Source organism: Acomys russatus, chromosome 2 (assembly GCF_903995435.1).
Source record: "Acomys russatus chromosome 2, mAcoRus1.1, whole genome shotgun sequence".
Lineage (NCBI taxonomy): Eukaryota > Metazoa > Chordata > Mammalia > Rodentia > Muridae > Acomys > Acomys russatus.
Genome location: NC_067138.1, coordinates 94,747,072 through 94,768,365, shown reverse-complemented (window position 1 = coordinate 94,768,365; position 21,294 = coordinate 94,747,072). Strand labels below are relative to the sequence as shown.

The following is a 21,294-nucleotide window of genomic DNA, read 5'->3' as shown; positions in this document are numbered from 1 at the left end:
GGCGACGCGTCGGGGGCCGCAGAGAGCGCTGCAGCTGCCTGCTGAGGTGGTGAGGAAGCTGGCGGGCGGCAGCCACGGTGCGTAGGCCGCCCATCCCCCGCCCTGGGCGCCCATCCCCCCCAACCCCGCCCTGTGTGCAGCCGCGGAGGACGACGGCGCTGGCCGGACGGGGTGAAGCGGTCGCCTAACTAACTGCCTCGAGTGATGAGTCACCAGCACTGCAGTCTGGTTTGAGGTCCGCGGAGCTCGTCGGTCCTGCTGCAGCGCGGGCGTCGGTGTGCCCGGAGGGGTGCTGCGGCCACCGCCTGCCCTGCGTTGGGTGGCCCCGCGTGTCCCCAGAGCGGTCTCTTTGTAGCAACGTCTGCGGCCTGCAGCTCGCTTGCGAGCGCCGGGCTTTCCCATGAAGGTGTCTCTCGGTAACGGCGAGATGGGCGTCTCCGCCCACCTGCAGCCTTGCAAGGCAGGAACTACTCGGTTTTTTACCAGCAACACGCACAGTTCTGTTGTGCTGCAAGGCTTCGATCAGCTCAGAATAGAGGGGCTGCTTTGTGACGTGACTTTGGTACCTGGCGATGGAGATGAGATCTTCCCCGTTCATAGAGCCATGATGGCGTCCGCTAGTGATTATTTCAAAGCCATGTTCACAGGCGGAATGAAAGAACAAGATTTAATGTGCATTAAGCTTCATGGGGTGAACAAGGTTGGGCTGAAGAAAATCATTGACTTTATTTATACTGCAAAACTGTCTCTAAATATGGACAATCTTCAGGACACGCTGGAAGCTGCCAGCTTTCTACAAATCCTGCCGGTTTTGGATTTTTGTAAAGTATTTCTTATATCAGGCGTTTCTTTAGATAACTGTGTCGAGGTTGGACGGATTGCTAACACCTACAATCTTATAGAAGTGGATAAATACGTGAATAATTTCATCCTGAAGAACTTCCCTGCCTTGCTGAGTACTGGGGAGTTTCTAAAACTCCCCTTCGAACGGCTCGCCTTTGTGCTGTCCAGCAACAGTCTCAAGCACTGTTCTGAGCTTGAACTCTTCAAGGCAGCCTGCCGCTGGTTGAGGCTCGAAGACGTTCGGATGGACTATGCTGCAAAACTAATGAAGAATATTCGGTTTCCACTGATGACACCACAGGACCTCATCAACTATGTGCAGACTGTAGATTTCATGAGAACAGACAACACCTGCGTGAATTTACTTCTGGAAGCAAGCAATTACCAAATGATGCCGTACATGCAGCCAGTGATGCAGTCGGACAGAACTGCCATCCGATCTGATTCTACTCATTTGGTTACGTTAGGAGGAGTTTTGAGGCAACAGCTTGTTGTCAGTAAAGAGTTACGGATGTACGACCAAAGGGCCCAGGAGTGGAAATCCTTAGCCCCCATGGACGCTCCTCGATACCAGCATGGCATTGCTGTTATTGGAAATTTCCTCTACGTGGTTGGTGGTCAGAGCAACTATGACACGAAAGGAAAAACAGCTGTTGATACAGTTTTCCGATTTGACCCTCGGTATAATAAATGGATGCAGGTGGCATCATTAAATGAAAAGCGCACATTTTTTCATCTGAGTGCCCTCAAAGGACATTTGTATGCGGTTGGTGGGCGCAGTGCAGCTGGTGAGCTGGCCACAGTAGAATGCTACAACCCAAGAATGAACGAATGGAGCTATGTGGCAAAGATGAGCGAACCCCACTATGGCCATGCTGGGACAGTATATGGAGGCTTAATGTATATTTCAGGAGGAATTACCCATGACACTTTCCAAAATGAGCTCATGTGTTTTGACCCAGATACAGACAAATGGACACAGAAGGCTCCTATGACCACAGTCCGAGGCCTGCATTGCATGTGCACAGTTGGAGACAAGCTGTATGTCATTGGTGGGAACCACTTCAGAGGAACTAGTGACTACGACGATGTTTTGAGCTGTGAACACTATTCACCAACCCTGGACCAGTGGACCCCAATTGCTGCAATGCTGAGGGGCCAGAGTGATGTTGGAGTTGCTGTCTTTGAAAACAAAATCTATGTTGTTGGTGGATATTCGTGGAATAACCGTTGCATGGTAGAAATTGTCCAGAAATACGACCCAGAAAAAGATGAGTGGCATAAAGTTTTCGATCTTCCAGAGTCACTTGGTGGCATTCGGGCTTGTACTCTCACCGTTTTTCCACCTGAAGAAAACCCCGGGTCACCGTCTAGAGAATCTCCACTGTCAGCGCCTTCAGATCATGCTTAGATCTGAGGTGTGACACCTCTTCAGTGTGTCATGGTGGTCTTAGACTTCGTCAGGTGTCTCTTACTACTACAGTTAATAGACAAAAAGGTAACTTAGGCTTTTGTTTTTTGTTTTATTTTTTGTTTATTTTTTAATTTTTGGTTTGGCTTAATATGTTTTTTAAGTGACTAATGAGTGCATTTAGAAAAATGTATTAAATATGCACCTGTTTTACCAAGTGAAAAACATAACATAGAAAATTAGATGTCTTTTGTGGTGTTACATACATTAAACTGTAGATCATAGTGGATGTGTAATTATGTCTATTATACTATCAAATTAAAAAGGTTTGATTTGACTGAAACATCAAATGGAGGCCCCTGTTCTAACCTAAAATAATAAAAGATTGCCAAGGTACAGCTACCTCCCTCTGAATAGTTTTTGACAATCTGGTAACTAGGCTGTGTGATTACTCTTAGAATATATGAAGTTGCTTAGGTAGAGAGAAAAAGAGACAGGTAAGGATTTGTTATCTCACTAGATAACTGAGAAAAAAACTTTGAAAGGTATGTACACTAGTCAGACATGGTCATACAAAAATTTGTACATGCATATAAACTTTTAGAATTGATAGAAAGTTCAGCGGTAGTAAAATGACTTAATTTTTTATCTTCCAAAAAGCAGCTAGTTGTATTTCAGTGAAGATCCAATACCAGAGAGTTAATGTCTAAAGTCTTAAACAGAATTTAGATAGCTAAGGGCTACAACAACAAATTAAATTGGCAGCCAAATTTGTAATTTAATGGAATTGTTTCTTTTTTTTTCTCTTTCTTTCTTTCTTTTCTTTTCTTTCTTTTCTTTTCTTTTCTTTCTTTCTTTCTTGAGACAGGGTTTCTCTGTGTAGCTTTGACTGTCCTGGACTCACTTTGAAGAACCAGGCTGGCCTTGAACTCACAGCGATCCTCCTGACTCTGCCTCCTGAGTGCTGGTATTAAAGGCATGCACCACTGCCGCCCAGCTATGGAATTGTTTCTTTAAGTGAAACTTAATTAGTTTTTCTGTATATTCTGTAGTTACATGCTTATAGATTATTTAGCAAGTTGGGTTTCAAAGCATTTTTTTTTTTTCATTAACTACCTTTTTTGTGTGTGTGTGAAATTCAGAGGAGTCAGTAAAGGCAAAGAAACATTCTGAGCAAAGCTTTAGGATTTTACCTTCATTCTCCTGCCTGGTCACTCTGACATGTTGATTGTTGGATTTTGAGTGATTTCTGATGTGCTGCAGTAGCTGGTAAGCACGCTGTGATGTGTGAGCTGCCTCAGGGCTCTGTGATCTGAGCAAATAGATCCTGCTCTGCATCAAATTAGAAATAGGCTTTTTCAGCTTTGACTCAAGGACAGGACCAACTTCAGGTCCCCTAAGAAGCCAGCTGGTTTTTTTGTTTGGCTTTTTTTGGTTTTTTGAGACAAGGTTTCTCTGTGTAGCTTTGGCTGTCCTGGACTTGCTTTGTAGACCAGGCTGGCCTTGAACTCAGAGTAATCTGCCTGCCTCTGCCTCTTGAGTGCTGGGATGACAGGAGAGCACCACCACACCCGGCTGCCAGCTGGTTTCTTTGTGGCAATGCTAAAGTAGACCTTCAGTCTTGAATACTGTGGGAGTACTTTCTGGCTGAGAATTAAGTGGGAAAATCTTAAAGGGACCTTCAGACAGATGGAATTACGGTGTTCTCCTTGGTAATGAGTATTAATTGAATATGTACTTTCCTGGGAAAAATGTTCAACGGAAGGGAGAAAAGGATGTGCATACATATATGTGTCTCTGTCTAGTCCTGGGAGAGTGCCAGAGTGTGTAAATCAGGAGCAGTGCCATTGACCAAGGGAAAGGATTGGGCTTCTGGCATCTGAACTTTACTTACTGTCCATACAAGTGTTGATTCATTTTAATGGTCTTTGTGATTGACAAAAACTTTCATACTTTGTGGTTTTTTTAATGACTTCCTTTTTATTACTTCAAACATATTTGAGTACTTTCAGACGTTAAGGTAAAAATTGCTACTAACTTTGTATCTTGAATAAACAAGTGGCATCCCAATTTTTTTTCTTTTCTTTTTTTTAATAGCAAGATTGAATACTTGTGTACTTTGAATAGCTACATTTTTTCTTTGGTCAAATGTTTGTGTTCTTTTCCTTGTGATGCCTTTTGCAATTGCTTTGTTTTTCATACTAACGTATACAATCTCTTTATATAATAAAATTGTTTAACTGATATTTTCTTGTATTGCCTTTTTTTACCCCTTAAACTCTTAGTTTTACAATTGTCGCAGTTAATTCTTGAAATGAAATTTCTCCCATTTATATTTTGACCTTTGGATAGCCTTCCTATGGTTTATTTTTAACACAGAATTGATATATTTTTCTTGCTGATTCTGACATGCTGAGGTGATATTGCACAGCTTATTTTCTATACATGCTTTTCCTTTTGCTTAAAAAAAGCATTTCTGCCATCTACTCATTACATTTATCATTCTTGTGTAATTAACAAGTATTCTAAATCTGGGTAAGCAGGCTGCTCCATGTGCACCACCCCACAGCGTTACACATACACCTCGCCTTTTACTTCCCAGTGTTAGTTGATGATTTTCTTGGTAATCACACAAGTAGCTGCCTCATACTAGGTTACTATGACTAATTAAAACCAGAACTCCTCTTAAGAAAGCAGTTTTAAGTGACCAAAATGGCAAGCATGTATCATTACAAAATATTTTTAACATTCAGTTCTTCCCAGTAAGGTTTCAACAATATTTACAAGCTCTTCTAATATCAACATAAGGGTTGTCTTACAAAATGAACAGGAAAGTAAAGCATAAAGTAAAAATTATCCCTGCTTTTATGTGTCAGCCATAGTCCCTGTGAATATTGGGTTCATCATACAAATACATAAAAAACATTGACAAGTACTTTTCAAAGCTGCCAATTCAAGTTTCAAAGACAAACTGCTATTAGTATAACTTGCCTAGTTTTTCTTGTGTAGAATTTGAAAAATATGCATGGAGTTTATCTCTTAATTGTCAAATGGATCTCATTATAAAAAGCAGATTCTGTTGGAAGTGGTAAAACAGGTTTGTAATCCCAGACTTGGCAAATAGAAGCGGGGTGGGGGAGATGGGGGTGGGGGTGGCGGGGATTATGCATTTAAGGCCAGTCCAGGCTGTATAGTGAGATCCTGTTAGAAAACAAAAAGGTAAATTGCATTTTCATGCAGAGAAACCAGGCTTGACTGTTCTTTCTAATGTAGTTTGTACATTGGTCATATTAAAAGTTTTCTGGCTTATAATTGAAAGTTCTTTGTTCTTATGAAGAGCATGTCTAAATATCACACAGTATCCTTAGCTCAACTAATGTTCACGGACAGACATTGGAGGTAAGTTTACATCTAGAAGCTTCCTGTTTGCTCTTACCTGTGGACCTTGTCAAGTTTACATCTTAGGGCCTCAGATATGGCTCAGTACTTAAGATCCCTGATTGCTCTTGCAAAGGACTGGGTTTCAATTCCCAGCACCCACATGGTGGTTTCTAACTATTCATAAGTAAGTGTTCTCACTTCCGCGGGCACCAGGCCTGCACATGGTGCACACACATACATACAGGCGAAACACGCATACATCTAAAAACATTGTGTTAGAGTTGTAATGAGATGTTTTTAAACTGTTTACACGAAAGTATTCATTAGGTAGGCAGTGGTTGTGACAGTGACATTTGTGTGTAAATGTGCATGCAGGTTCATGTATATGTGTACACATGGATCGAATTCATATGTCTGTGCATATGTGGGTGCGGTTTCATATTTGTGTATACATTGTGGAGGCTAGAAGGTGAAGCACGGTGTCTTCCACAGTGGTTTGTCCACCTTTATTTTGAGACAGGGTCTCTCTGAATCTTCAGCTCATCATTTCAGCTACACTGGCCAGAAGCACTGAGCATGCTCCTGTCTCCGTCTTTACAGCACTGGAATTACAACACTTGATTTTTACATAGGTACTGGAATCCAAACGAGTTCCTGTGCTTGTGTGGAAAGCAGCTTACTGTCTGAGCCGCCTCTCCAGCCCCAGCAATTTAGATTCTTAATTTTGTTTAGTCAATAATTCAAACAGGTTTGAAAATGTATCCATATGATATTTAACTCCAGGCAAGTGCCATACTTTTTATACTTCTGTATATTGATATTTCACAACTTACCCCCCCTCCCCAAGTTTCACCACTGTCAGTAAACTCAATTCAAGTTTAATTATTATACAGAAAACCCCAAGTATTACCAGGTGACACTTTCAAAGTAAATCTGAACAGTGTAAATTTTTCTAGGTTCCTGAAAAGTATTTGCAGGAGTATCAACTGCATTTCTAGTGCTCAGTGAGTGTCTTAGGGTTTCTGTGATAAACATTGACCAAAAGCAGCTTGGTGTATAAGGCAGGTGTCACCTCCAGTGACACACTTCCTTCAGCAAGGCCATACCTCCTAATAGTGCCACTCTATGAGCCTATGGCAGGGGGTGGGGGTGGGCTAGTCTCTTTCAAACTATTGTGCCCACCACCCCAGCACATGTACACAACACAAACTTCAATAATATGCCCACTTGCTTCATCTCTATTACTATGATTAAAACACTAGCAAAAAGCAACTTGGGGTTATTTGGCTTATACTTGCAGATCACAATCTAGCATTGAGGAAATCAGGGCAGGAACTCAGTGCAGAAACCTGGAGGCAGGAACTATAAGGGAATGCCACTTTCTACATTACCCTCTGATGCTCACGCTTAGCTAGCTTATCCACCACAGGACCACCGAGCCTACAGCTGGCACTGCCAATAATGGGGTTCAACTTCTATATCAACTACTAAAACAGTCCTTTGCTGATACGCCTACAGCCAATCTGAAACAGTTCCTCAGTTAAAGCCCAGTCAGATGACTCTAAGCCTTGTCAAGCTGACAAATAAACCCAACCAGTACACATATTAACAGTGGAGAGACTGAGCCAAAGTAATCATAGTGTTATGAGTGAGAATGGCCAATATAGGCTCATATATTTGAATGCTTTGTCCCCAGTTGGTAGAGTTCTCAGGGTAGCATTAGGAGGTGTGGCATTGATGATGTGTTGCGGTAGAGTGGTCTCATCGTTCCGCATCACAGCCCATCAACTGAAGGAAGCTCCTGGAGACAGAAGCTTAGGCAGTGGAGGAGTGCTGTTCACTAACTTCTTCAGGGCTTGCTTAGCCTCATGCCACACCCTGGATTTGACCAATCCTTGAGAGGCACAACCCACAGGGGACTGGGCCTTCCCACATCTGTCAAGATCAAGAAAATGCCCCACAGTCCAATTGGTCAGAGTGTTTTCTCATTAAGATTCCCTCTTCCCAGATGACTCCAGCTTCTGTCAAGTTGACAAAAGGTCAGCGCAGTGAATGTTCAAAGGAAATCTTTGTGGTTGTGGTTGACTCACCGGGGCTACATTAACTGTAACACCTTAACTACTCTTTATTGGAGAAACATTTCATATTTCATGTATTAGTTCCTGTATATTTTCTTTGGTGGTGGTGGTGGGTGTTTTTGTTTGTTTGTTTGTTTTGCACACGACAGGGTCGTACTAGCCCTTGGCAGGCCTGGAAATCACTATGTAGATCAGGCTGCCAAAATGTGATGGCCTCCTCTGTAGTGCAGTGTAGCCAAGTGACTTTGGATGGACTAAAACCAGGAATGAAAAGAAACCTCCCCACTTTTAAGTTGTTCCCTGTACGTGTTTTATCACTGATGGGAATCTGACTAACATACTTCTCAAATATTAAAATGTAATTCTAATTTTTCAGATGCCAGATACTGAAGAACTTTTAAAATCTCAACTGTTGGTCAAGAAGCACTCTCATTTGCTGAATATATTAATAACCAGTATAAACATTTAGAAAGCTGTTTGATAGGATAGTAAAATGACCTTCCAGGTTTTATGCTTTGTAAATAAATGAATTTCTTTGACAAATGAGAGATTAAACTCCTAAATGGTCACTTCACTAAGATAAACACTGTTCATTATTTTTTAGTGTCATCGCATAAAACCTGCCATATTTTTTTAAGTGGAGGTTGTGGCGTTCTTCTCACACTGATTTTGATACTTAGTGTCTGTGTCCTTGAGTATCTCATTGTTGTATTTAAATGACTGAATGATGGTGAAATCTGACTTGATTTGACTAGAACTTAAACTCATTGGGAACTCTGTTCCCCTTGGGCTATAGCTAATACCTTCCATTACACGTGTAGGAAAGGAGCGCATTCTCAGAAGAAGCTCAAGTTTCCAGGGCATCAGAGCATGGCATTTCATGGTTCATACTGGAGCAAGATCATCAGAAGTAGTGTTCTCTGCTTTCTTTGTTTCTTTATTTCCTCCTCCTCCTCCTCCTCCTTTTTTCTGAAGGTTTTGTCTAGAGCTTGGTCTAAGGCATCTCATAATTCAATAAACATTATCTTTTGTTTTTTTGAGACAGCATCTTACTATGTACCTTTGGCTGGCCTTGAACTCTTATTTATCCACCACCAGAGCTGGGATTAAAGGTGTGTCCATCATGTCTGGTATAACAAGTACTATCTTTTTAATACCTCTGTTTAGCTCTCAGTCTTAACATTTAGTTGTACCCTTAGCAATTTCCAACCCCACAGATAATTTATAAATGGGTCAATTGTCTCCTATGATACAATAACTACATTTTCTAATGGATTCCCACCCTTCTTTCTATACAATATGTGGAACCTAACTTGAAAGCATGTTTTAATGATAAACAAGAAAAATCTAATTTTACTTGTTACAGCAGTGTGGTGTTTGAAACATTTCTGTAGTTTCAATAACATGTTTGTGGATTCCCAACACCCTAATTTCTTACAAAGCCTTCAATAATATAATTTCTACTTCACATTCTTAACTTCTATTCCTCTCTGTCTTTCCATGTCTATATACTTTAAACTTAACTTTTCCTTTGTTCCTCTATTTCACTGGCCATCACACCATCACATCTCTGATCCTTGTTGCCTGGTGAAGCTCCCTCTGACCCTTACAAATCCCCATGTGCTCCATGATCCTGCACTTTCCTGTCACAGCCCTTGTTACTGCTTGTAAGTGAATGCTTGCTCACCCATACCCCCACAAGACTGCCAGCTTGGAAGCTGGTAGACACTCCACAGAGAAATGGAAATAGATGGTGTGCAGAAAAATAGATGGTGTGTACACTCAAAACTTGTTGAAGTTTCAAGGTTGATGATTTTATATGTTAATTTGCAAATCATGCAATTGCTGAAACCAAGTCAACGACCGTCACACATAGTTTCTCTAAGAAGGGAGTAGTAACATAGGCTTCTTCAACTGATGCTACGTTCGCCTCCTTCAGAGCCTTGGAGAGCTTTCTGTCCATTTACTTTTCCACTAGACTTGCTTCTCCTGACAGAGTACTCAATCAGAGAAAGCAAGACCTTCATTTAACTTACACACTCACAAGGATAAGCAAGTTGCGGATGGCAAAGATACTTAAACTATTTTATGCCTAAATGGGATTAACATTCCTCTTTGATTTGAGAACAGATTAAAGGCTTAAGGGTTCTTTGTCTCTCTAATTGTGTTTAACTTCCTCCATCTTTACCAAGCAATAGAAACTGAAAGCTGATCATATTTTTAAAGAATAACTTCAGACAGCATAAGTTGACTGAAGAGAGGCTTGCATTATTACATATAAAATTCAATTTCTCTACAAAAGTATAGTTTCTACTTTTTAAAGTTTCCTTTATAACAAGCAGAAGTATGTCCTTGAGTTGAGACTCAACTCATCAAAATTGGGTCTTAATGCCTCTTTCATTTCCTGTACTAAACAGATAACCAGAAATCCCAGCTACTCATCTGGTCTTAAAACAATTGTGGGAGAACGAGGTAGCCTAAGGCTTCGGGGATTTGTCACTGTCTACTTGTCTTGAGGGAACTTACAAATATAATCTTGTCTTTAAAACAGAAAATAAGGTCAGACTCCTGATTCGACATGCAGTTGTGCGGGTCATCTCCTTGTCAGCTATGACTTGGAGCCAGGCCACAACTAAGAGCATAGAAAGAACTGGAAGCTACACCTTCAGAACATGGCTAGCTCCGTTGGCATGGACGATGCAGCTGGGATGTCTGTGGGATTCTCATGCAAAATGTCCAAGTCTTTCAGGTTTTTTATGGAACCCAGTTCTGGTTCCACTTGGCACTTATGGAACTCAAATCATGACCTCAGCACTTCTCTTATTGGAGTGAAAAATGAGAATAATCACAGAAAATGGCAGATACCCATTTCCAACAGGATGTGTTCATCCAAGGCCCACTGTTGAAATAAAAGCCCATCTGAGTGCTCAGCACAGCTACTTAGATGTTTTATCCTAGATACCATTTTTATACTTCTAAAATCATGCACAAGTACATGTGTCTTACTTTACATTTTTCTTTAGAATTACTACTTTAGATTTAACTTAACTACTCTTTTGAACAAAAGACATTGTTCATGGTTTCTGATGTAATCTACAGAAAATAGTGCCATCAGCACGAAAAATGATAAATCATAAAGTTGCCTTCACTATCTAAGAAGGCATTGACTGTATTTAAATGACAGACAGCATATTTGGCAAGGAGCACTCTTGAGTAAGAGAGACACCTGGATGGTGATTGCCCTCAGGGAGCAAGGAGGACATGACTATGGCTAATTAAACACTAGCTACTCAGTATAGTTTGGTACTTACTGTTAATAAAGAGCAGAAGTGGATTGTCTATATATAAAACTATTTTATTGCCAACGGGCTTAATTTGACCACCTCATCCCTCTTGGAATGCTGTTTGTTACTTTCTTTTGGCATATTGCTTTGACTAAAATTGCTGGTATACTATATTGAGTAAGAGCTGTGAGCCTCACCATTGTCACCGTTGTCAGCTTCCTGATTCTCCTTCTCTTTTGAGTCTGGTGTGGGCTTTGCACATGTTATATGACTACTTTGTTGACAGGGTTTCTCTGTGTAGCCCTAACCATCCTAGCACACATTTATTAGGTCAGACTAGCCTCAAATTCAGAGATTCACCTGTCTCTGCTTCCTTAGTGTTGGGATTAGAGGTATGCCATATGCACACATATATATGAGTTTATTTTAAATGTGTGTGTATGAAGGTGTGTTTGTGTGTCAATGAATGGACTAAAGGTTGACATCATCTATCTTCTGCTATTCTTGACACTTAATTTTTAAAGACAGAGTGATCACTAAACCTGGAGCTCTCTCAGCTAAGCAAGCAGACTGGCCAGTAAGCCACCAGGATCTTCCTGTTGCTGTCTTGTGTCTATAGGACATACAAACATGTCCCACAGTGCCTGCTCCTTACATGGGTGCTGGAGGCCCTTACTCAGCTCCTGATGCCTGTGCAGCAAGCACTTCACATACTGAGCCAAATCTTTAGCCCTTGGTCAGAGCTTTTATCATGCATTTTACCAATTTTTTTTTCTGACCCTTTTGTGGTGCTCATGATTTTTATTTTCCACCCTATTATAGCATACACTTACTGGTTGGCATATGCTGAACCATCTGTGTATTTCTGGAGTGAAACCAAGACAATTTTTACACTAGTCATGATCCATCGGGAAAATGAAAAGGTGAAGGAGTACCTTCCTCCCTTTCTGTGCTTCTTACTCCCCAGCCCTGCAAATGCATTCCCTCCGCCCCACCACCAGGCTTTCTCCTTTAATATGTCCTGTCATCAGCCGTTAGTCAGGCCCAGTTTACCTAAGTGGGTTAGTAGAACTAACAAGTATCAAATTGGACCAGGCTACTGAGCAGAGACACCAAGCATCAAGCAGTTGGCAAGTTGGATGATACAGTCTCTTGCCATCTTCTTCCTCCTGCTCTGCTGTGCTGGGATTTCTCCTCCTGTCTTCTGTCTTCTCTTCTCTGACCAGGCATCGTTTCAGACACCCCTTCCAGGTGTGAGCTCCCAGCCCTAGCTCACCGATTTAGTTCTGATTCAATGCTTGTCTCTAGTGTGATCATGGCCCAACGTCTTCACCTTGTAAATGGGAATTGAACACCTTTGGAATACATCAACAGGAATATGCAGGCCTTAAGGGATTATTTCTAATATGCACCCAGAATATATAAGTATTTTACAAACATCGAAGCTTATGAAAATTGAAGACAAAGAAGACAAAAACTGAGAGTATAACATGCAGACAATTTAGTAATATATTGTCTAAGCAGTGGGGCTTTTCTGTGAGGAAGAGAAAAGGGAGCTGAAGGGACTTTCTGCTGACTCTGCATCTTTTCTCCCCTGGAGATAGAATATAAGGCGCTATCCTTTTTAATATGCTTGCTTGGCATAATATACAGCTTGTGAAAGACCTCCCAACCCTAAACTCTTGTCTTCTCTATTTTCTATCTTCTTTACCTTCTGATCTCTCCGTTCTCTCTCAAGACCCTATCACTTCTTTAGAGATTCTTTAGTGAAAGAACTGCCTGCTGGGCCGGATCAAGTATCTTCCAGTATTTCTTTTCTGCGTGTGAAAATACTATTTCTTTCTCTAAAATCCACAGGCTCAGTGTCCACTCATCACTCAGTAGCTGACATCAAAGGGAGCAGCTCAAGAAGACAATATTGGGTTATGAAGTCTGGAGAGGCAGAGAAGCCCCATAGCTTAGGAGAGCTCTTCGTTTTAAGGAAGTTTCCTTTTTTAGGTTTCATTAGGAGATGAAGGCTCGTTAGGGGAAGCCTCTAGAGGAAAGAGCAGAAGACCTGTGATGTCAGTTGGTGATTGGACAGCCGTCACCCTTGCCAAGTGACCTTTGCCACACCTCTCTTCACCTTTTTGCCTGTTCACACAGAGCTGCTTTCTCTTCCATCTGGGTTCAGCTCAATGGTTTCCCTAAAGAGCAGAAGCCACAAATAGAAAGCAGAACTTGATGAAAATGTCTGTGTGTTGTGACGCGTCTGCTAGAGAGCCTTACTGACAGCTGTTCCGCGTAATTCAAACCACGCTCAAAGGAAGCGTGCGGGATGTAGTGCTTCCGGGTTCAGGAAACCCCAGGGAAGCGCTGTGCCTGGAGACTGAGTGTACAAGGGCAGTAACCCAGGCTGGGGGACAGATTCTGAGCCTGCTTAAGTCTCACCACTGAACGGGGATTTTCTCATGTGGCTGAGACCACTTTCTGGTAATTCTAACAGTTACATATTCTGTCTTAAAAAGACTGTATGTATGTATGTATGTATATACCAAAAAGAAATCTTTTAACTATCTTAGCAGCCATCTTCAAAACAGTCTTTTTTTTTTAATTACTGATGTGTAATAATATAAATGTATATGTTAAAAAAGAAGTGTAATAAAAATAATTTTAAAAGCCACCCAAGAAGAAGAGTTCTGAAGAGGACTGAAGAGCAATCACTCTTCACATGGGAATAGTCTAGCGATGTTCAGCTAGGAACACTGGGAGACAGTGACCAACGTGAAATGTGCACTGTTCACTTGCCGATTCAGACACCCAGCACACATACCACTTTTTTTTTTTAAAAAGAACAAAACCTTTCATTAAGAAGTTACACTAAGCATATTTCTCACCCCCTAGAAGTGCCTGATTGTTCTGTTCACTCTTACTTGAACTTAGTGCAATAACCTTTTTCTCTTTCCTTTGAGTGTCTGCCCTTAGTTTCTGAAAAAGAGACAAAACCACAAATTAAAAGCAAATGATGAAAGTTCTCATTTTGTAAAAATCCCTAAAGAAGGAATTATTTTTTTCCTTTTTATTTGGGTGAATAATTTTAAAAAGATTTGTCTGTATTTTCTGTGTATGGGTGTTTTGCAGGCGTGTATGTCTGTGCATCACCTGCCTGCCTGGGGATTCCAAAAGACGGCATCCAGTCCCCTGGGGCTGAGAGTACGGATGATTGTGCTCCTCTATGTGGTGTTGGGAATCAAGCCTTGGTCCTCTGGAAGATCAGTCAGTCCTTGTAACTTCGGAACCATCTCTCTAGCTCTAGTGTAGACTGCTGTATAAAATTACAGAATGTTATATGTTTAGATACTGTAACTATAGCTGTAGATACAAAAGAATTCAGAAGCAGAACCCGAGAAGAAGCCAGTCAAGTCTGGAGACCTGCTTGTTTTCTGTTCTCGGCAGAAATCCACTTATCTCAGAGCTAATAAACAATCTTTTCCTGTGATTGGTTTATTGCCACAGCAGGATGAACCAATTGGCTTGGCTTTTGTATCTTGTAGAAGCACCCCTGATTCAGGAAAGCATGTTCTTTTTGGGAAACGGATAATATTGTGGGAATAAAACATTCAGAATGTGTCCTTTGCCACCAGCACATTTAGAGGACAACAGCTCTTGACATATTAATCCCTCTGGGCTCTGCAGGTCTCAGGAGGGGAGGGGGGACCTTCCCATCTGGATGTGGCATCACCTCCTGTCTGATGCGCCTTACAAGGCACTAGGTAGAGGTTGTTTGCTTCCTAAGTTCCTTCTTTCTAGAAGTCCCTATCTCTTGGCTTTACAATCCAGGAAGCATCCCACCACTTTGAAGAAGGATTGAGATTGCATCAATACCAATCTCACTGGGTCCTTAGAGAAACATGTGGCTAAAGCAGCGTCAGAGACTATTGGGAAAGCCTGCTGACATCTGTGGACTGTGTGGAACCCACAGGCACCAAGGGGATCTGCAGCACATTGTAACTAAGGAGTTAGTGTGACTGCTGAGGAGGATGGGGGCTTTCACGTCCTCTGGGACCAGCCTGGTCTCTGCCTGTGGTCAGGGAACAACTTGTGCATTGCTCCACCCCTGCTATGGTTTACATAGGGAAGGACTTTTGTCTCTGGCCTCCTCTCTCTTCCATCACTTGTAAATGGACTAATCAGGGCTCAGAGTGACATAGATCTATTTTTAACTGAATTTCATTTTAGTTGATACCTTAAACCATGAAAATTGTCCATTTTCATGTAGTGCTGTGTGATGATTCATACATGTGCATATGCTGTGACGTTTTATAATTGCCCATAGCATCATGGCTATCTCTTCATAAACAACATGCAGTAACACACATGATTGTCTCCTTCCTGCCCAACTGGCACTCTCCCCATCCGCCTCTTAATTCTAAACTCCCTCAGACTTTGCTAACCATGTATTTTTGGGGGGTGGGGAGGTGGGAGTGGGGAGTTGGTGGTGGTGTTAGCTTGGCTGACTTTGTGATTGTATATAACATCTTTCTGCTTTTACCACTTCTATTTTTGTTGTTCCTTGTATCAACTTACTTGTTTCAATATAAATAATGACACAAAGTTTCATCTTTCTCTCCATACTGCCACATTGCTACATAATTGCCTTGTTATGTATTCCCAAAGTTATAGGACTGAGAAGGTGAGACCGATGTGGGTGGGATGAGTTGGAAGAGCATTGACCTATCAGGTCACCAACATCCTTCAGGAGAGCCAGACGTTAATCCTTTCCCTGTGGTTCTGCTATAAAGTTTCTAGTCCACATGACAAGTGGCTCAGGATGGTGGGGTGCAATGACTCAAGGAACACAGAGCCCTTGGGGGAAATATCAGTGTGTAGGGTCAGATAGAATTAACCACTAATTAGGGCCTCAGAACCAGGAGTATGACTGTGGCCCTGACTTGAATTTTGCAGCTTCCTGATTCCTTCAGATTCCTGATTGCTGTGGTGAAGATCCACTAATGCCCAATAATATACAGGGCACATTTAAACAAGGAACCTAACCACGTAGGTCAATGCTCATCAAACTGGTTAAGGATGGAGGAGCCTGCCTTTTCCTATTCAGGTGCCTCTGCATCCTGACTCCTTCAGAAGACAGAGAGGGCACAGAAAGCCCATTTGCTTAAACTAATGTGCCCCACTAGAGAACACAGAAGGAAAATAGAGCTGCTTAAAATATTTCTGGAGCATTCTAAGGGATGGAGCAATGCCATTGGGCTATGTGGAGTCAACCACTTAAAACCTTCAGTTTAAAAGGGGAGAGGATTGAAGAGGCTTCTGAGAGCACAGTGCTGTTCCAGGGAGAAGACACCAATAGCCAGTGTCCCCCACAGGCGTGAATCGAAAGGAGTTACATGGGTTATTTTAGTACCCTTTGCAAACTTGTGGGATCTCCACAAACACAGCAGGTCATCACAGTGTAGAGAGACTTAATCATGGAGCCTAAAAATCCCAGGAAAACTCTCAGGTACTATCCATCATTCTTCTTTAAAATGCAAATGAGGTGCAAATGGGTATGCAAATGTGGGTACCTTGAGTACATTTAATAGGGAAGTGGTTCAGGGCCTTCCCAGCACAACAAACACAGGGCATAGACTGGGGACTCACAGTAGCTATTGACAGGAGAGTCCTCTGTGAAGGTTAGTTTATGGGTTTTACCTGCTTAGACCAGGTTGCTAGATCAGCTCTTATTTCTGCCTTCTGTTCCAAGTAGGCATAGTTAACTGCCGAATCATTCCTGAGGACTAGAGTCCACACACAAAGAACATGAAGTGTCTATAAATACATTAGATCCACTAGTCATTGAGCGAGTGGCTCACGCTCAATACGGAACGTGTGACAGTTCACTGCAGCCCTGGTGATGGTGCAGCTCTTAGGAATACATCCAAACAAACAAAAACTTTATTCTGTTTTCTCTTTCTTTCTTATTTTTCTTATTTTGTACATCATGATGAACTCAGAGGCATTCATGACTTTGGACTTCCAATCCTTATGTCTCTACCGTTAAGAGGCGTGGAAATACAGGCTTTTGCCACCACACCCAGTTTGACACGGTGTTGGTGACTGAACCCACTCCTAAGTAAGTTACACACTAGCCATCTTTATTCTCCGCCCTCCCCCCACTAATGCTGAGGATGGAGCCCAGGACACCTCATGCAGAGTGGGGAATTGCTGTTCCACTGAACCACACCTCCCATTCCAAACCACTACTCTTCTTTGTCTCATTCTTTGTTTCCAGTTCTAGGGACTCAGAGGAGGACTTCACACTACCAGCCAGATGCCCTGCTTTGGAGCTGCATCCCCATCTCACTTGCCGTTCTTTAACGTGTTAGGGCAGGGTCTTACAAAGCTGCCCAAGCAGGTCTTGAACTTGCAATCTCCCTGCCCCACCTTGTGGGTTGCTGATCACAGGCTGCAGCACCAGCCTGTCTTCTCTCTTGGAGGAAGGGAATGCCTGAAGAGCCATCATGGCTCCACTCACTGTGATTTCCTGAGGAGCAAACAGCCTCCTCGCTGATATCGCCTGCCGGGGCATCATCCCAGCTTGTAGGCATGCATCAAGTCCCAGTGACAGCACTGTGTGGCCCAGGCAGGATGGCCCTTGCCTCAGGTGACCTTTGACCAGTTCATCTGGGGCCACGAGAGGTGCTCCATGTGACGCAGTCTATGTGCGCCATCTGTATTTGTCACAGAGAGGACAGCAGTTCAGACAGATTTGTTAAATGTCTATAAAACCAGGAGGCTGGCTTATAAAACTAGAGAAACTCATGGTAGAGACCGAAATGTGTAGGGAAATATCTATTTCGATGCCGGTTGTAAACAAAGAGAAATAAACGTAACTAACCTTGGCATCTACACGTGGACACACACTCACACAAAAAAAATAAACCTAAACTTTGTTTTGTTTTATGTCTTAGCAAACAGAGAGTGTACCCTCTCAATCTGCTATTCCCAGACCTCCTTCCCTGATCTCCCGGTTGCCTGCCGTGGGTTTTCCTGGGCTCTGAATTCTCAAGCGCGTCTCCATTCTTCATTTCTTTTAAGGACCATTGCGGACAAACTGTATCTCAATGTGACCTTAGATCTTTTTTTCTAACTTTGAATATTAAACTTGTCCTCAAAATCCTCCATAAATTAATATCACTCAAACAGGTTTACAGAGAGGACTGGTGAATATTCATATCATGGTATTGCCCCCATGCCAGGTAAGTATACGAGTGAATATCCTCTAAGACCTCACAGCAATAAAACCCAGTTACTAGCATTACTTAAATATCAGTGCCATTGTAATTGTTACCTAAATTAGTGACAAAAAATTAAAACAGCATCTAATTCCCTTTCTTTTATCTTCTAGATTTCTGGACATAGTATTTTCACTGCTCTAAAGAATTATTAGCATGCAATCCTGCCAGGCCGGTTAGTGTTGTGGCGAGTGGGATCTGGTTGCCAGTCTTCTGTGAGTTAGTTGGTCCAGTTCCTCCTTTCCCACCTCAAAACTCTCATATCTCCACTAAGTGAGAGAAAATGCAAGTATGTGTGTCCTGCAAAGGTAAGTCAGCTGATTGCCAGGGGAATGGCTCTCCTTTTCATCTCTGCCAGAAGCATCACCCCCTACATGTCTCAGTGGACTTCACCATGAGCTTCTGACTCTCACCCTGCTGTTGTCTTAAGTTACCCAGCTTTGCTCCACCAAGCTTTCCCAACTTATACTTCCCCTTTTCATAAGTGAAGGGCACTTCCTTTAGCTTTATGACAACGGAAGTTTCAACGTGTTCCTTCAGGCTACAAATCCACTACAGAGTTTTGCTGTTTGGTAAAGTGGAAATAATAAATAAAAAGTGAAGGAGTGCCACAGAGGAAAAGGATGCTAACTGTTCAGACTTCCTTTTGGCTTTCTGTATTTTTGTTGCCTCACCACAAAATAGAATGCGATGAAAGGATAAGTAAGCAAATGTCAGCCATTAAGCCACCATCATATTTTGAAAACATTAAAAAAGTTAAGAGCGCATAGCTTTCCCAGCTAAAGCACAGAAATTGTCGTCTCCCTGACAGACTGGCTAGGATGTTTGGGCGACACACTAACAGGAGACAGTCATGGCAATGGTGGGCTTAGTGTGTGCGTGTGTGAGGTATGGGTAGTGTATCAGACTACCTGCATAAACACATGCATGACACTGATTTGTTGCAGGATATTTTATCCCAGTGTTATCCCTGAGATTCTGAACTGTAAAAACCTGCATTTGATCCTCTTGTGATCCCTGAGATTGTGAACTATAAAAACCTGTGTTTGTTGGCATGGTTGAGCTCTAACACACATCTTTAATCCAAGAGCTATCTGTATACAGGATTTAATAAAGTTAACCCTAGGTCAAGAGGCAGAGCAAGAAACCAGCTGACAGGGATTAGAGAGTAGGAGGGACTTTGAGTTGAGGGGTGTTTAAGACAGTGTGTAGAAGTAGGCGGGCTCTTTAGCTCTACAGCTTTTAGCTCTTTGGCTTTTAGCTCTTTAGCTCTTGAGCTCCTCAGCTTCTTCGCCTTTGACTTTCTGGGCTTTGAGCTAGCAAGCGCTTGGCCTTGGGTTTTTGCCCTTTTCTTCTGGGCGGTTGGCTGAGCTAGTGAGCCTGTGGGTCTTTTCCATCTAGACATGAGCTGAGTGGGAAGGGCAGCTGGGTTTTCTCTGCCTCTCTGAGATAGCAGGGTTTTGTTGTTGTTATTTTTCGCCATAGCATCTGGTTCCTGAGTCTTTATTGGTAAAATAGAACAACCTGTGACTTTCAATTAAAACAACACTAGTTCCTAAAACACTACCTTCCAGTGAGGGTAACAGATCAATCTATCATTGTCACATGGTCAAATACAGTCAGTAGTTAAGAAGATTGATGATAAATATAGCATTTAGAAAATTAATAAAAATAGATTTATGACAAATTAAACATTTTATTCACCAATATAGCAAAGGCAAAAACATTTTTTGCTTTTAGCTTCTGAGGATTTCTGACACTTCAGTGTCCAGGGACACGAGTCATTTTTGAAGACAAAGGCTTTTCACACGGAGACAAGTGTGAGGATTTAACATACCAGAAAAACGAGGCAACAACACGTCTGGAACTAGAGTTTTTAAGTCATAGGGTAGCGTTTGTGCTCTCTGGGTGAGGGGTGGGAGGAAGGATGCTGAGAAGTCCAGTCATTGTTAGTAGACGACAGATTCTGTGTGAGTCACATGGTCAGGGGGAGCAGCGTTACCTTAGGATTAGAATTGTCACCCTCAGGCACAACCAGAAAGAACCCGCACTCAGGGTGGTTACAGCAGGGAGCACATTAGACCTCAGTATGAAGAACACAGGCAGAGAGGGCATTAACAGTGACCTTGAGAGGGCATTAACAGTGACCTTGAGAGGCCAGTGACACACAATGGCCTCCAAGAATGTCTTCCTGGAGGAGAGAAACTACAGAGTAGCTCTTTCAGAAGTAATGAGCCACTTTCACAGAAAAATGGTGTGCAAAGCTTCTTTGCTACAGTGGTTTAGCAAGCCACTGGATAGCTGCAGAAACCCACAGAGCTGCACGGGCACTGCTCTGCATGTAAGGGAGGATGGAAAGAGGAGGTGCACACAGTGGCTAAACAGTGTGCCTACACCAGGCCAATGTTTATAGTTGTGGATGTGTGTAAAAATCAGTGATTACATACATATACCACTTCTGAGTACAGACCAAATTATCTTAATTTCCATTTGGAGTGGACTATCTGGTTTACTGGGAATTTTCACCATCTTGGCAAAATGATTATTTTAGGCTTGAGCTCTCAGATCGTGTGAAGAACGCACACATAAAAACACAGAATTAACTGTAGGCAAGTTTTCAGAAATGACAATTGTATTTGCTGCGTAGGAGCCAGGCATGCACAGGCCGACTTCACAGATCCTAGAGTCCAACAGCAGCACCCAGCAGCAACAGCTCAGCCAGGCCAGCAGCATCCTCATTTCCCCATGGCCCTCCTGCTCCCTCTACTGGCCGCCCCGATGATGTGCAGCGGTGCCCTGTTGGCTCTCTAGGCTGTGTGTCAGCTGACTCAGAGCTCTTCCATACTTAGCAGAGAACTATTTGTGCTCCTGGGCCAAATGAGAAGAGTCTTCTTCTCCTCTGGCAGGAGTGACAGAGGGACTTCCACATCCTGAGGAAGATGGTGGATGGCATCCTGTTCCAGAGGGCCCAGGCCATGTCTTTTCTCCATCTGAGGCTCCAGCAGATCCCACCCTGCAACCCTTCC

The 21,294-nt window shown here is 42.5% G+C and overlaps 1 protein-coding gene across 1 annotated transcript; it reads left to right on the top strand.

Moving 5' to 3' along the window:
* Positions 1 to 353: 353 nt before the first annotated feature.
* Klhl9 (kelch like family member 9) lies at positions 354 to 2,741 on the top strand. Its single transcript, XM_051164062.1, has one exon. It carries the CDS (start codon positions 401 to 403, stop codon positions 2,252 to 2,254), a length of 1,854 nt encoding a protein of 617 aa, XP_051020019.1. The 5' UTR covers positions 354 to 400; the 3' UTR covers positions 2,255 to 2,741.
* Positions 2,742 to 21,294: the final 18,553 nt, after the last annotated feature.